General features: G+C 44.5%; 1 protein-coding gene across 2 annotated transcripts in view; it reads left to right on the forward strand.

The window, feature by feature from the left end:
• The first annotated feature begins 36 nt into the window (after positions 1-36).
• rnf111 (ring finger protein 111) overlaps positions 37-16545 on the forward strand; it is a 50129-nt gene continuing 33620 nt past the window's right edge. For both annotated transcript variants that reach the window (XM_088640984.1, XM_088640985.1), the window contains exons 1-2: positions 37-466; positions 13114-14049. In XM_088640984.1, coding sequence (XP_088497110.1) covers positions 13188-14049 — 862 coding nt within the window. In that variant the 5' untranslated portion in view covers positions 37-466; positions 13114-13187. The remainder of the gene's footprint in view (positions 467-13113; positions 14050-16545) is intronic.

Raw genomic sequence — 16545 nt, forward strand, 5'->3', positions numbered from 1 at the left:
GTGTCGTGAAGCGTCCCTCGCTGAAGCGAGGCTCCGGGGGATTGTGCAGAAAACAGATCAGGCAAGCGCAGCTACGAAGAGGAGCTCGCCTGAATAAACAACAGCCCAAGCGAGGCAGGAATGACTGCTTTATCGAGGGCCCAAATGGCAAAAGGAAAGGTTTTCCGCCTTTCTCGAAACCTTAAATGAATCCCGGCCTCAGTTGATAGCCGGGGACTGGGCGGTTGAAGGAGAAAAAAGGCGAATTTAACTAGATCTCCCCCAGTTACAGTATCGGGGCCTTTGGGGCTGTTGTTGGGTTTGTGTTATCACTTTCACAACCAGGCGCTGCTGACGTCCGAGGGTTTCTCTACGCTATTTTACTTTCAGTGGGCTGCCCTCATTTTCAGGTCCTCGCTGAAGGTTTTCGTCAGAAACGGAATCCGTTGGAGAGCAGTGTCGAGTTTGGGGCCTGTTGGCGTGAAAGGTACGTTTTTATTTCTCCTTAACGTTCAGTAGTGGCAGTACTTGATCAGTACGACGAGCTATTTCGGATCAGAGTGCTAATTCAAATGGCTTCTGACTTCGCCTGGGGAAATGGAGAAGGGGGTGGGTGGGTATACGACTATTGAATAAACCGGATTCAGAATTAAACTCGTCTGAAAAGGAGAACCAGCGAGTTGAATTCCTGACTTGTGCCCTTTTATCGCCTTTTTTTTGTGTGTGATAGTTTTAATTTAGAGTATTTTCATACGCAGTGCCCCCTGCCCCCCTCCTTTTTCGGTTCGGGCTATTGACAGTGACAGATGGGAAATCTTGGGTAAGGCAGAACGTAGGTTTTTGTTGTGATGTGCTCGATGTTGCGTTGATAAATTGTTCACTTAGGCATGGTCGTTGAGCTTTAGACAATCATTTGGATGTTAAATGCTAATATACAATTGATTGCATTAATCCAAGCGAAATGTTTGTACACGGAGTTAGCTGGTCCGAGCTCGCTCTGGACATGTCCTGCCCCTTGCAACCAAGTTATTGTTCCTTTCTCCTTTAAGAGAGTAATACAGACAGTTAAAAATCCAGCGAGAAAAATGTCCCCACTTCTATAAGACAGTTTCGAATGTCATCTATAGTCTTGGCGTTGTAAACTGCTCGGTGTGGATAGCGTAGACACTAGTGTGTCCCATCGTGATATTTTGAAGAAATCGCCCTGCTCAATCTTCCCTTTTCGTTTCGACTTCTTCGTTCTAAAGCTAGTATTGAATTGTCTTTCCTTCAGCTTCGGCTATTGATCCTAAGTAATAGTCATATAACAATGGAAGAAAGCACATGATCAAATACCGAAGTTTTAAAGAGGTGCAGAGCACGTTAACCTTCATTTTATCTCGTACAGTTCACGCCGAGATGTACTTGGTGCAGATCTGAAGCTTTTTATATTCGGCGCAATGTTTTTTTTTTAATGTGATTTGTGAAGAAAGCACCAAGTGAATCTTAGAACCGCCTGCATATCCACTGGGTGTGTGACTCTGAAGCCATTTCCTCTAAAAGAAATCGAGTAATACATTTTTTGTTCCGTTTCTCAACGTTAACATTTATGTTCTATCCCGTAGGAGAACTAAGTATAAAGTATACACCCATAAGGTACAAACAAACAGGGGCTGGCGATGACTGGCTGCTCTGGGGAGCAGTGTGTGCAAGCTGGGACACTCAGATACCCCAGGGCTTTCATTGTAACCACTTAGAAGCAAAGGTTTACGGCCGAAACCTGAAAAGTTTGTTTTCTCTTGTGTAACCTTTGCCTGTTAAGACCCCACTTTGCACATATTTGAAAAATTGCCCGGGAACCATACCTAGCAGAACAAATGTTGAGAATATATTCAGAGTATATAGGCCCCTACTTACATTTTGATCTTCCAGACTTAGTTTTAGTTTAATTATGATACGGATAGCTCTTTTATAAGTGAGCAATGACACAGTTGTTACGTTTTCTGTCATAGAGCAACCTTTTTCCAAATGTCATCAGGGGCCCTGGATTCTTGCTTGTGTCATATGTGTGATGCTTTATTTTCTATTTTTAAACAGTTCAGTATTTTAATGTGGTCACTGGTATACCTATAGCTGTATCCAAGATTAGCACCTCTAGTTTATCTTGATGTATGTCAACAGTGCCTCTTCTATTTTAGAAACTTTAAATGTGGTTAGATAACACTCCTAGCAAAACAGGCTAAAGATGTCATCATACATCACTATATTTAGCAAGGTGGTAAATGCAGAGAAAGAGAAAGTAGAGGGTGTGTTATAATTTGTATCGTAACAGGTTCTGCATGTTCTTGCTTTGTGGCACCATTCACACTGGACGCTAACATTGGTGTTCACCAGAACCAGTGCCAGTTTCTCTCTTGGTACTGCTGTCTGGTGAAGGTGAAAAACATTACTAACACAAGGAGTCCACTCTACCTGTGTACACACGCTGCTAAAGCACCCTTCACAGCCTATATGGAACCATAGGTGGTATGTATCAAATATTTGTGCACTTGTCACAATAGGAGTTGGTGTTTGTTCTTGGTGTCACCTCCATTGCAAAGCTTGGTCCAGCTAGAAAACACAGAGAAGACACCATAAGGCAGGTCTGTGTACCTTGTCGTTTGAGGATCCCAGCTGTGTTAGAATTGAATGAATGGAAGAATGTAAAGAATATGAAATCAACAGCTATGAAATTGGGAAAACTGGTGCTTATCTTATACAATGTCCATTTATCGATACTGTAAGCAGGATTTCATTAGTCAATTATGAATACACTAAATGGCATCATTAAGAGGAAGCCTATTTAGGATGAAGATCACCATTTGTTTATTATCTTGACCCTGAATTTCAGCATAAGTGAGTTAAGGCATGTGCTGAGTTTCTGTCCTCATCAGTACTTGGTTTTTCATTCTGGATCATTCTTACAAGTCTCTTTACCGCGCACAGGTGAGCTCGCTGCAGTTGTGACTTGCGATATTTCTGCACACACAAAAAGTTCTGCATCTTGCCAGGATCCCGAGTCTGAAAATGAATGGAGTGGTCTTGGCTCTTGCATTGTCAGTGCATAACTCATAGCTTCATTGCTGCCCTCTGTGGAATCCTAAACTTAAATGTTTGGACATTATGAAACACTTCAAGATGAAGGCCTGAGATTTGATGTGGGGGCTGTGATCGGTTGTATAGATTTTTCAGAGTAAGCCCCCACATGGAGCAGTATAGTGAGTTTCTGAAAAGTTAACAAGTTTGATTTCACTTTTGGAAAGAGACCAGGGGTGTGACAGATTTCTCCTACCTGTGCCCAAAACTGCTGAATTTATTAAATCTGCGCACTTTATCTCGGTTTGGAATAGATTGTGTTTAAGGGAGTTTTTTTTATGTAATTGGTCTCCTGGAGTACTTTGGAGCTCGTGCCAGTGTGGTTTTTCTTATCAGAAAAACCTTTAAATTGCAAACAGGATTAACTTTTTCTGTTCCGAAACTTTTTACAGGCTAGCATGTAAAACTATAAACAAGATATGGTTAACTTTTCTGTTAGCTTCTTCATCAAGAACCTGTTATTTGTTTAAGTCTCTAGAACATAGGCCTGTATCTAAAGCAAATCTCTGTCACAGTGGGTTGAGTCCATCTCATTGTTCATTGTGCAACAGATTTTGTTGATCATGAAATGATTCCTGATTCTGAATTGTATGGATTGTATTGTTTGCAGCACATATTTATAAGAAAGCAATCTTATGGATTTGAATATGAAAGATTGTCCTTTACTAATATTAATGGTGGACCTCCATGAACAGCTAAGGGTACTATAAGCAGATTGGTAGTTTGAATTATATTTATGTTGCCTTTGTGGGTTGAGAGGAAAGGATCAAAGTAAGATGAATAAATAATTAATAGAAAGTTTGGATGCGCATCTTGCAAATTAAACCTATCTTTAGTTGTGCAATGCAAAGACTGTTTTGTGTTTGCTCTTTTTAATTGTTAAATATTTAACCCACAGATGTGATTACTGGGCGACTGTGGAACCACATATGGATGTCAGTGTTTCTTAACCCCTGTTAAGATCTTTCACCTCTTGTTGTGGAATTGAAAGTATAGGTTTACTGTGGTTTGTGTGGAATAGAAGAAAAGCCTGTCTTTTTTTTCCCCTCAAAACTAAGGGAGCATGGGATCTCTTAATGTAAAGCTGGGCTGTCACAGACTGCTGTAGGATGCAGGTCTGATGGCATGTGACATTGGCATTATTTCTGGCCATGACTTTGCCTTGCCAAGCAGAAATCAGATTGGCATGGCTATCATTGCAGTGACTTGTACTCTCTACTCTCCCTGATCTGTGTTTCTGTATTCACTCCTATTTTTCGTGCTGTCATTCTTTCACAATTACGCGCCCTCTGTTTTCTCTTGATGATAATTGGCTTTCTCATGAGTGCTAATAAAATCTTGGAAAAGAAACAGCCTATACTGCTTTCATGCCAGAGCAGCTATTAGGACTGATGATTTAATGCCGAGTATAATAATATGGGTGTTATTCTTGCCTTTGCTGAGGACGTTGCTGGGGTGCTTAGCTGCAAGGGTGTGAGATTTGAACATTACTCTTCGCTTTTCATGCAGAATCTAACACCCAATAAATTTTAATTTCAGACCCATGTCAGCAAATAGGGACTGTGGAGGCCAGCTGTTCTTTTTTTTCCTCCAAGAGCTTTTTTTTTTTAATTTAGCCATGTTTGCTTTCCTATCTATTGGCAGCATGCTTTCGTGGTTGTGATGTGCAACTGCTGCTTTTCTAGAAAGACAGGTACCCTCCCCTGCCAGTCAAGAGTGGGCGAGAATGCGTACTGACGTTTTGGAAGGGCTGAAAGAAATCAACCCTCTTATTCTGGAGCAGAGAAGGTGACAGGGGGACAAAGTCTGCAGAATCCTCAAAGGCATTGATGAGCTCAAACCGGCAGTCATTCTGAGAATTGGTACTACAACACAAACCAGAAGACACAGATGGAAATTACAGGCAAGGGTCTTTAAAACTGAGAACGCAAGGTACTTCATTGAGCAAGGAGGAGTGCTGGGAGTGTGGAGTAAGCTACCCCACTGTGGTATTGAAGCCAGTACCCTGGTCGTTTTGAGAAGCGGATAGGGATCCTTGAGTCAGACAGCTGCTTACCTCCAAACAGGATGGACGGGGTGAATGGGCTCTTCTTGAATGGCCTCTTTCTGTAAAGATACCCAGCCAGAAATCCAGCGTGTTGGAGAACTTGTGTGAGGAAGAGGAGGCATTAAAGCTTTTCATGTTAAATGGACATTTTCAGGATATTGCATCCTTGTAGGGGGGACAAAACTGTAAATAAACTATAACGCTTTGCTTAATTACAGCAAACCCAATAATAGCCACCTGAATGTTTTCTAGAATTGGTTTTGATGCAATTTTTTTTTTCTTCTTTCAGTGTTACGATTTATTCGTTTCATTGCAGATAAAAGGTATAAACTAGAGGTTAACTTCTGAGTGTGGTGTGGAGGGTCAGGATGAAATCTAAAAGATTTTAATAGAATTTCTTACATCTGCTCCTTCGTTGTGAAAGTTGCTTGTGCACAACAGCCGCTCGGTTTCAATTCCATTGCACAGATTAAAACCCGTCTAACAGCATTCACTTTTAAAGGTTACTGCTGTCATTATTTCGTTTTGTTGCATCCGTTCTGAGCGTTTCTCCTGGATGGTTAGTTTAAGTGCATGTTTCATAGACAATGTGGGGAATAAACAGCTGTTCATAAACGGGCATTACTGGGTTTTATCCTTTGCCGGAGCCTCTCTTCTTCGGCGGCCCCAGAGCGTCTTATCTTTCATCATTGTGCTGATACAGACAGATGTCAGAACCTGTAACTCTTACTTCTGCTGTTACAGCAACTTTCAAAGAAACTGCATTTTCCCTGGAAAAACCCAGCTGAATATTTACTGACCATCCGGAGGTGGTCTGATTAGTAGAACACTTGAACAGTGGCACAGTTCAGCATCGTCAGTAAAATTGCATAATACCTTTGCACAATTAGAGCCCAAGGAGTTAATTTTGATAAATATACCTCCTGCCTACCGTTATGTACTCTTCAGAAATGAAGCAATTTAAGAAGCAAATTTAAGAGTCATGTTGAGAGGTCTGTCATCTGATCTGTGAAGAGAATGACAGGAACACATTGTGTGCTTTTGCTTTTACGCCTTGGTGTGTAGCGCTTGAAAGCAGACAGGAAGTCAGGAATGGGGTTCGAGATTGATCTGGGTTCCTTCACTGCACTGGTCAGAAGTAAGTGTGAGGTCCGCTTGAGGCTTTCCTCTTTGGAAATCTTGCATCGTACCAACTTGCTTGCCTGCAGCTTGTGTACTCAAATGCCGGGGGGGGGCTTCCTACCATATTTGCCCATTAATACAACTCCCTGCTTGTATCTGTTAACACTCTCCTCTCTGTGGCACAGGGGCTCATCAGCAGCTCGCGAGTGGAGGCCCAGGGGGCTGTGGCTGCTGGCAGCTTTACCACAGCAGTGCCCTGAGGAGCAGCTGCTCGTGAACCTGGAAAGCAACGCCCACGTGCTCCGTGCACAGCACCTGCCTGCAGCAGTTTGCAGTTGTTTAGGGGTTTTAGGGAAGGTCTTAATTTCGTCCACTTGAAAAACCACCCACGGGACATGGATGAATACCAGGGGGGAAAAGCACTGAAAATTGTTTTACACAAAGGGTTGTGGGAGTCTGGAACAAGATAACCAGCCCTTGATGTCTGGGCTGATATCCTGGCTTTTTTTGCAAGAAACATCTGAAGGAGATCCTTAGATCACTTCGATATGAGAAAGCAGCCAGACTAGATTTGACAGAATGGGAGCCTCTCCTGTGGTTCTGTTTCTCAAGACCACAGAGAGACTGCTGTTCCTGCAGTTACACCGGCAGTTTGCCACATTGCCCATGGTTTCCTGGAAAAGAAGATTAAATATTCAAAGCAGATGATGAACTTGTGTCTGGTTCTCTTTGTGTTATTACCGTAGATTAATTTAAATGTATGTTGAGACCCAAAAGACATTACTCTGATCAGCCAATCCCCGGAGCTCCTGTATGAAAAATAGACTCGGCACAGGAGGAGAGTCCTTGGGCTTTGTCACCGCTCTCAGGCCCGATCTGAATTGAACATGGAACATGTGGTTCCCTCGGTCTTCTACACGCTTCCAATGATATTTCAAGTGGAAAATAGGTTAATGATCTCCGAATTGTAACGCTAGAGACCTCGAGCAGAGCGATGAGAAATAACAGAACTCGTTGTGTGAGATTCTAGTCTTCACAGCTGGTTTTTAGGTTTTTGCTGTAGCTGACAAAAATTGAACAAGCTTGCATCCCGGGACGGCTTGAGGTGATGGTTGTCATTTGCATTATCCACCACTGACCGTGTGACCATATAGTGGACTAGTGTTTTACTGTGGATCTGTGAGTCAGTACACCTTGAAATGCACAGAGCCCCAGGCCTGGCAGTGCTGACTGTGTTCAAGTAGACTGTCTGCTGTTTGAGAGTGATACCGGTCCTCTATATCCCCACCCCCATTCCTCCCTCGTATTATTCCCTTTTCCTGTGTGCGTGAGTCATACCTTCGTTTGACTCATTTTTTTCTTCATGTTTATGATAGCCTCCCCTGTGACTCCCCTTTGCTTACTGTCTCAGCACTGTCCTCTCTGTTGCCCCATGATAGAGGAGCACATCTTCACAGTGAGAAGGTTGGGTGTCCTCTGTCAGGCAGTCTCCCAGCTGCTTTGTAGGCTGAAGGTCTAGTCACATGTAGTCCAGGCAGTTCATCTGAAATACAGTGCAGTGTTGACACCTTAATGGCAGCAGAACAATAATGAATATAAAATTTTTTGTAAATGAGCAGAGGCTATTATGCCCATTTAGTCTGTTCTGCATCCTTCTGGCCTGTCTGGAGCTACTGATTTTGCTGATTTTTCATTTTGTTTTATTAAAAAATATGCAGGGTTTACTAGAGGGTTTGTGCCACAAATGTAGTAGCTATGTGGCACAGGCTGTTCTTGCACTCCAGTGTATGTACCAGTTAACATAAACACTTCTTGGTGTTCGTCAAACAGGAGTTTCTTTCTGTTCTTGCAGCAGATGTTTTGATCTCTCTGTGCTTATGGCAACCAGGTCAGGAGGATTTTCTATGATTACCACTTACAGGCATAGCTCCAAGGAGACGGCAGGAATTCACCAGCCCTTTCCTTCTCAAGGAGGTCTTGGCCTTTTGGGGGGTCACCTGAGTTTATCATGCATAGCAAAGTAGGAGGAGGGTGGAGAAAGGCTTCTGCCCAGAGGAGCTGTGTTTGCAGTTTGTGGTGCTCTAGTGCAATCTTAAAATGCAGCGCAGTTCCAATCACCATTGGTATGCACCCGTGAAGATCAGCTGCATACATTTACAAGGGTAATGAAAGCTGGGGGTTAAGTATGCACTGTCCGGCAGGGCAGTCATTTCTCTCTCAGATGCAAATATTAACACCAGCCATTATATGGATTTCCATACTGCTTACATAGCTGGAGCAAGTGGATGCCTGGTATTGTGTAACACAAAGAAATAAACTGATACCGAAGCAATATCCATGAGCCAGCTAAGATAGGATTGCAGGGATTTGTTATATTTAGAAATGTGGAAGATCGCATACTGTCTAGAGTAGTCCGTTGCTGGGTGCTCACAACCAGATGGATTTCTTTGCCTGATCAGCTAACTGCACACATTAATGATATTGAACCCAGCATTGCTTATGGTTGCACTGTTGCCTTCAAGAATACACGCCCCTGCTTGGATTGTAGGATGAGCTCCTATAGCCTGGGGGATTATAGGATTCAGTCCAGCTGGCGCCACTTGCTGGCTGTGGCTGAGAAGCCTACAGAAGTGGTGGAGAATCCAGGCGTTTGTAAGTGCAAAGACTTTCAATTGGTTAAGGTTGATCCTCTTGGTCGGAAGAGGTGTTCACGATTCTGGTTGGCTTTGCCATTTACACCTCTGGCGCGGCTGTGCCACAATAATTAGCTGGCCTTTCAGTGCAGATGTGTTAAGAAGATACTTGTGTCTGCGTGCGTGTGCTCCCTAAATTCCAGATTATCAGCAAGGCCAGGATCCCGTATTCAAATAAATCTGAAATATTGCAGGGGCATGGTGTTGGACATGGTAACTATTTGCATTTAAAGATGTGCTTATTTCTGTATAGTGAGCATCAAAAATCACTCTTTAGGCACATATTTATTTTAAAAGGTGCACAGATTTTTGTTTTTTGCAAATCGATCATAAATGACTGTGATGCACCTGAGTAACAGTTTCTTAACCACGAATTCACCTCATTTGTAATGAGTTGATTAAGTGCAAGTGATAGGGTAATTTGACCTGTAGGATGTCAAGCCTGGTGACATTTATAAAAATAATCTTATTGAAGAACCAATATCCTTAGTAAGAACATTGCTGTGTTGGGGCACTGTTGCTCACATTTGGGCTGTTTAAAGTAAGACGTGTCTAGCCTGGCAAGAAGTTGCAGTTATTTAAAACTCATAGTTCTCCTGTTCTGTGTGCTCATGCATTGACCCACCTGGTGATATCCCACAGCTCAGGAGATAACCCAGCTATCCCCTTCACTTTGCTTCTTGCGAAATTAACGGACTGAATAACAGTGTGACTTTTTACCAAGCTCTCAATATGTCTTTTTCTGTTTGTGCACTTGTAGCAGAGAGCACAGGTCACAGATGTGCAGGAAGTACACAAAGGTGCCAGTGTTAATACTGTCAAGCACATGCAGTACGCCACAAAGGCTTCAAAGCCAGGCACATTTTATTCAGGTATTGATGTATTTGTTTTTTTTTGCATTTATATCAGTTCATGGGGAAATTGGTGCAAAGTGGACATGGTGTGTAAAATGTTAAGAAAAAAATATTTTATCTAAGTATCTCTTCAGTTCTAACTTTGTCTATGTGAAGTATTTCCGTGTTTTTCTGGTTATGCAACTGTAAAACGGGGAGTAAATATTCCACATTTGCAAAGCCCTGCGCTGGAGCCACCAAGTGATTTTTAGGTGATTGCACTCTGTGTGCTGAAGCTGGCTATTGATCAGGGCAGACCCCTGATCAATTTCAGCTGGGTGGCTGTTTTCCTGAGGTGCTAGGCATGGTTGTCGCCACCCTTTGGTGTGAGCCATGTTGCAGAAACGAGATACTGGTCACTCACGATCACACCCAGGGAGGCAGTGAGGGAATGCCCAAGAGCGGTGGCTCTGTGGCTAAGGATCTGCGTCTGTGACTGGAAGGTTGCCGGTTCAAATCCCACGGCTGGCAGAGGAATCCTACTCTGTTGGGTCCCTGAGCAAGGCCCTTAACCCCAACTGCTCCAGGGGCGCCGTACAATGGCAGACCCTGCGCTCTGACCCCAAGCTTCTCTCCCTGTCTGTGTGTCTGTGTCTCCTTGGAGAAAAAGCTGGGATATGCGAAAAGACGAATTCCTAATGCAAGAAATTGTATGGGGCTAATAAAGAAACATTATTATTATTAACATTATTAAGAGCCCTGCCACTTTATTTGGGTCTCCTTAAACCCCCGGCTCCTCTGTGTGCTGTGAAAAGAGTGGGACAGTCCCACCACAATAATATCAAATATGGGTAAAGAGAACTGGGCAGAGTATGTAGGCTGGGTGTTAGATTTTTCGAGTTCCTTCACACTGCACTGTGATCCTTGATCATTTTTGTAATGATAATTGTTTTAGAAAGTCTATACTGCTGAGGTAGCCAGTAAATATACAATCTTCATCAGATAACACCCATATATGGTAGGGTCAGTTCTTTAAAACTGGCACAGGTAAAGGTGTTTTGAGTTGCTTGCGAGAATATATATATATACACACACACTTCTTTTAACTTTCCATTTTAATCTGAGGACCATGTGTTGGAAACAGGCATTTTATGGTGTCCTGCTTTATCTGTACTGTAATTCAACAACTGCTGCTTAGCACAGGCCTGTCCAACCCCTCTGCCTCATAAATCCTGCATTTCAGTCCTCTGCTCTTTTAATGATCACTCTACCAACAGTAAAAAACATCTCCATGCTCTGGCTGGCCTGTTTACCACCTGATTACTGTTAGGTGTGATGGTTGCAGCTCAGGAGCATTTTATCAGTTGTCAACTGAACCTAGTAAATGATCTAAAAAGCCATCATATTTGCCCGTAACCACCTTGATGATGGCAACCACAAGCCATTGAAGTTGAAACACTAAAAAAAGATTAGTGTTTGATGAGTCTAGCAGGTCTCTGTGGTCATCTGGCATTTTGTGGGGCACAATCTCCTACACAGGCCAAATCTCTGTGTGCAGGCAGATGTGTTCTGTGTTGGTTGGCTTTTCGTGTGCTGTGTAAATGCATTTATTTCATGAGTGGGGTCATAAATCCAGCATCTTTCCAATTTGTAGTTACTGCTCTGGAGGAGGCCTGTGTTAAAGGCAGCTGTGCTGTACTGTAGCACCATTAATGAGAAACTGAGAGGCAGCATGCTGACTCCTTGTCGTTCGATCTGCTAGGATCTGTCTGGCATTGGAGTATGGTGGGGTGTTGGGTTGATTCGGCTGAGTTAGGCAGGTATGTGCTGTAGCATACCAAATGCATTTTTGTGCGTACTGAATGAGAGCTAAAGCAGTTTAGCTGGAAAACAGCTGATACACTTAAACCTTAAATAATGTTAGCACATACTTAGTTTTTAATACATCTGAGTTTAAATGAATAATATTCGCGTCAGAAGGCAGTGACATAAAAATCTTTGCGTTTTTCACCCTGTACTGCTTCTGTTATAAACTGTTGAGCAGGCCTCTTCCTGGTCACTGTCTGGACTCCCGTCTGGATCCTGGGGAGTCAACATGCAGACTTTTGCATGGAATAGAGCTCCTCCTCAATACTACATAAATATTCCACAGCAGCTGACCATTTCCATGCTAAAGCATGGGCTGCGTTCACTTCAAACTCATTTCATTTTTTCCCTCTGGATTCTGGAGATGAACTGTGGCTGGCAACCACTGTTAAAGTGACTCCCTTATTAGACTCATGGTCTTGAGTCAGGCTGCCTTGCATGGGGTTATTTTTGTTAGAGCAATGAGCCAGAATACACGATTCCTTCACTCGGTACCTTGTTGCACAAGAAACATCCAACCCACCCTCAGAGACCGTCTAATACTTCTTACACTTAAAAGCACTTTGGAGCAAATGGCAGGACCCTTAGGGGTCAGAGGAGCTTTTAAATGTCAGTAACATTCAGTGGCATTTAGAACCTCCTCTCTTTGTTGCTCCTGCAAAACATTCTGCATTCTTTCTAATCCGTGGGCTGGTTGCTCCCAGGTTGTTGATATTGGATTTATGCTCATCACTGCACACAGTAGCAATAGCACATGGTCACCTGGGTGTGTTGTGGCCTATTTCTGCTGATTGACATTTATAGGCACGTGGAGTCAATTCAGGGTTGGTTTCCACATAGGCTGCATGGTAAAACCTGTTTTTTTGAATGACTTGCTTAAAGCTAATTCTTTGATTAGGATATTAAGTAAAGATGCATTTTTTGGGCTTGTTTAAATGCATTGTCTTCTTTTCTTATTTCACTTGGTTCTGTTGTAACACAGGCTTAATTGTATCACTCGACTTGTTGCACTTAGTTACAGTTGCCAGTGAAACTGGGACTTTAATTCTAGGACTAGTATTCAATTGTGAGTTACGAAAGTGACCTTAGCTCAAAGAATGTGTTCAATAATATGGTGTTATGTTATTGTTTTGCCTTTATTTACAGTTTAAGCAGGTACCCTGGACCAGTCTTTAGTCATGCATTGCCAGAAATGATGCCTAGCCCCAATTCTGAATACAGAAGAAGGCCCCTCCCTTTCAGTTTAACCTTCTGTGTTTATTAGTTTTAGTCACGTCTCTTGGAGAAGACTGTGACGATGCATGCCGATAATGAAACCTGGTACATGTTTATGCGCGACCACAGTAATCAAAGGATCAGGAAGCTGTTGGCAGGTCCCCTCCTTGCGCTGCCATTCCCCCTGAAAGCTGATGGCTGTGTGCTCTCGTGTCTGGCCCTGACCTCTGTCCTGTGTTCGCAGGTCTGAGGGGATCGCCGGTCCAAGATGGACCCCTGAGTGCTGTGGCCTCCCAAGTCCTTCCTGCTGCAGCCGCCATGAAGAGTGAGGTACCGTCTGATGCTTCCCGGAGACACGAGCACCTGAAGGGGGCGCTGGCCAACCCCGAGCCCATGGAGGCAGAAAAGAGCTTCCCGGCCGACGTGGAGATGATCAGCAGCAAGGTGGGGAGTGAGTTCGCGCCCCTGTGCGCCGAGAGCCGCCACCGGCCGCTGCGGGAGGTGAGCGGGGGCCGCCGGGAGCAGGAGAAGGGCATTCCGGGGAGGAAGAAGCGCAAGAGCCAGCAGGCCGGCCCCTCGGACACGCAGGCCTGCGCCCTGAAGGAGGTGCGGACCCCAGCTTTCCCCTCCCCACGGCACAGGCGCGGCCTGGAGGGGCAGAGCGAAGAGGACAACAACAACGAGTCGTCCTTCAGCGACTGCGCCTCCTCCCCCTCCTCCAGCCTGCGCTTCGGGGACTCAGACACGCTGAGCTCGGAGGAGGAGGGCGGGGGCGGGGGCGCGGGTGCCGGTGGGGGGGGCGGGGAGGAGCACAGCAAGGCGGCGGTCATGCGGCCCGTGCTGGCCCGGCCGCGAGGCGCCAGGCCTCACAAGTGGCCGCGGCCCGAGCCCGAGCCGGTGCTGCTGAAGCGGCCCTGCCTGCATGGGCGCCGCGCGCTGCACAGGAAGCGCTTCGTCAAGGCCGGCGGTGCCTCCCAGCGGACTCAGAAGCAGAAGGAGCGGCTGCTGCTCCAGCGCAAGAAGCGAGAGGTGATCGCCAGGCGGAAGTACGCCCTGCTGCAGAGCACCAGCAGCTCCAGCGACAACGAGCTGACCAGCGATTCGTCGTCCACGTCCTCCACCGAGGCTGAGGAGGAGCTGTATGTGGATAGCCAGCCCAGCAGCACTACCGTGGCCTCAGGTACGACATGCAGCCGTTCACTGGTGATGCTGAGCTGCACTGCCAGCTACTGCGCTGCATGACATCATAGAGTCTAACTGCACTGCATGACATCACAGCCTCTAACTGCACTGCCTGCTGCTGCACTGCATGACATCACAGCCTCTAACTCACTGCCTGCTACTGCACTGCATGACATCACAGAGTCTAACTGCACTGCCTGCTACTGCACTGCATGACATCACAGAGTCTTAACTGCCGCTGCCTGCTACTGCACTGCATGACATCACAGAGTCTAACTGCGCTGCCTGCTACTGCACTGCATGACATCACAGAGTCTAACTGCACTGCCTGCTACTGCACTGCATGACATCACAGAGTCGAACTGCGCTGCCTGCTTCTGCACTGCATGACATCACAGAGTCGAACTGCGCTGCCTGCTTCTGCACTGCATGACATCACAGAGTCGAACTGCGCTGCCTGCTTCTGGACTGCATGACATCACAGAGTCGAACTGCGCTGCCTGCTTCTGCACTGCATGACATCACAGAGTCGAACTGCGCTGCCTGCTACTGCACTTAAACCTCATCACATCACAGCCTCTAACTGCACTGCCTGCTACTGCACTGCGATGCAGCATCCAGCAAACAAACTTTCCAGCATTGGCATGTTTTGGGTTTATATTAAAAGGAATTTAGGTACACATAGTACATATGTACTAAACAATTGAATAGCTGTTTATTTCAGTTTGTGGGAATTTGTGAACAATTATTTGCAGCTTAAAAGATAATGGAACTTATGATAAGTGGAAAGCTCACTCACTAACGCAAGGGGGCTAGTTATGTTTTAAAGATAAGGCTGGTTATCTGAGTGCATTGCTGCCTCTTAGAAAATATTGTGGCACAGTGGACATGGGTGCAATTCCTGGGGTGCTGTGGAGTTTGTATGTAGGCTCCGGCTCCCCTGCAACCTGGATTTGGATAAAGTGTTTAGAGAATGGATGGATGGATTTGAGTTGAAATCTTGTTGTTCCGACTCAACTCCATTGTGAAGCATAAACATAAGCATTTCACAGTCAGCGGAGAGTCCTTTGTAATTTGTATGTGTCTTGAAGTCCTTGAACTCTTGTAGTTATCAGTCAAGGGAAGGGAAAGGTATTCTTTCTTAAATAAATATGTAATCTAAAAATTGCCAACTATCAGGGTTTGTCCTTTATACTTCCTAGAAACAGTGTCCTTCTCCCTGCAGTGAGGGAGTTCTTGTGCTGTGCTTTTTCTAAATCCATTTTGATGATGTTGTCAACACAGCAGCATGTCATGTGATCCTGTGAATATGTTAGAGCCACCTAAACATGAACACTGTCAGATGAGACTAGCTTTTGCAGAGGTGTTTGTATGGTTCCAAACACAGTGCAGTATTACGTTATTTCAGCCCACACACATTCATATTTTGCCAGGAACCAGAATCATTTGGGGATTGTGTTGTTTTCAAGGATCTTGTTTGTTTTCAAAACAGGAAATAGTAAAAGGTCTAGATAACCTCAAAAAGTTGTCTTGCACATTGCTGTAGCTCCAGAAGGCTGTAGCTTGTAGAAGTGTTCATTTAACTTTTAAATTGTCAGCCTTCTGCTTGTTCTGATATTACTTTATGAGCCTGGCCTGCCTCTGGGGTCTGTCAGCAGTTCATTGACTTTGTTCTGGCATGTGCAAATGTTTCTTTAGCACCAATCAACATTATTGCCATTCTTGAGAAGCAGATAGGAAATCTGTGAATTCTTTGCCCTTCTCCATTCTCCCTTACCTCCCCCTCCCTCTCTTTTCTCTCCCCTTCTCTGTCTCTTCACCCTTGATGCAGTTATTTGGTTAGATTGTCAGAGCCTTTGGAGTTCCAGCCCTGGCAGCCTGTTCAATAACTCAGGAAAGCTGTGGAAACTGGACTGATTGATAGATCAGACCTCATGACTCATTAATGAATAGAACGTCCTAACAAGGGAATGCGCAGGGGATTTCATGGCATTATTCAGAGATGAACCATTCCTTTCAAAACGCACTCTCATTCTTCAGATCTCTTTTGTTTTTAGAAAATCAATCCTGTTGCATGGAGATTTGAGCATTTGAGGGGGAAGAGGGTCAAATTCTGTTGATGCGACTCATGTGCAGCTCTGCACATGCTCTGTACGCTGAAGCTATCACCAGTGATTTTTATTCATTTCCCCGCCCTATAAACCAAAGTGCTTTGTTAAGAGTCCTTGGCAGAGCTTTAAAATATGTTCCTTAATAGACTTGTATAGCTCCATCAAGATTAAGCTTGCTTGCTCACTTGCTCAGTTTTCTAAAAAAAAAAAAAGTTTAGGTTTTTAAGATCGTCATTATGGTTTTTTCTTATTTTTTATGTTCTGTGTGAAAACATGTGAGTTGCGACTCGCACATGGTTTACATTTTCAATTTGGGTGTTTTCAGCGAGAGGCAGGTTACAAAATGTGAATTTCAGAAGCCTCACTGTTCTTTGCATGGTGCA

Source organism: Lepisosteus platostomus, chromosome 7 (assembly GCF_059453375.1).
Source record: "Lepisosteus platostomus isolate fLepPlt1 chromosome 7, fLepPlt1.hap1, whole genome shotgun sequence".
Taxonomy (NCBI): domain Eukaryota; kingdom Metazoa; phylum Chordata; class Actinopteri; order Semionotiformes; family Lepisosteidae; genus Lepisosteus; species Lepisosteus platostomus.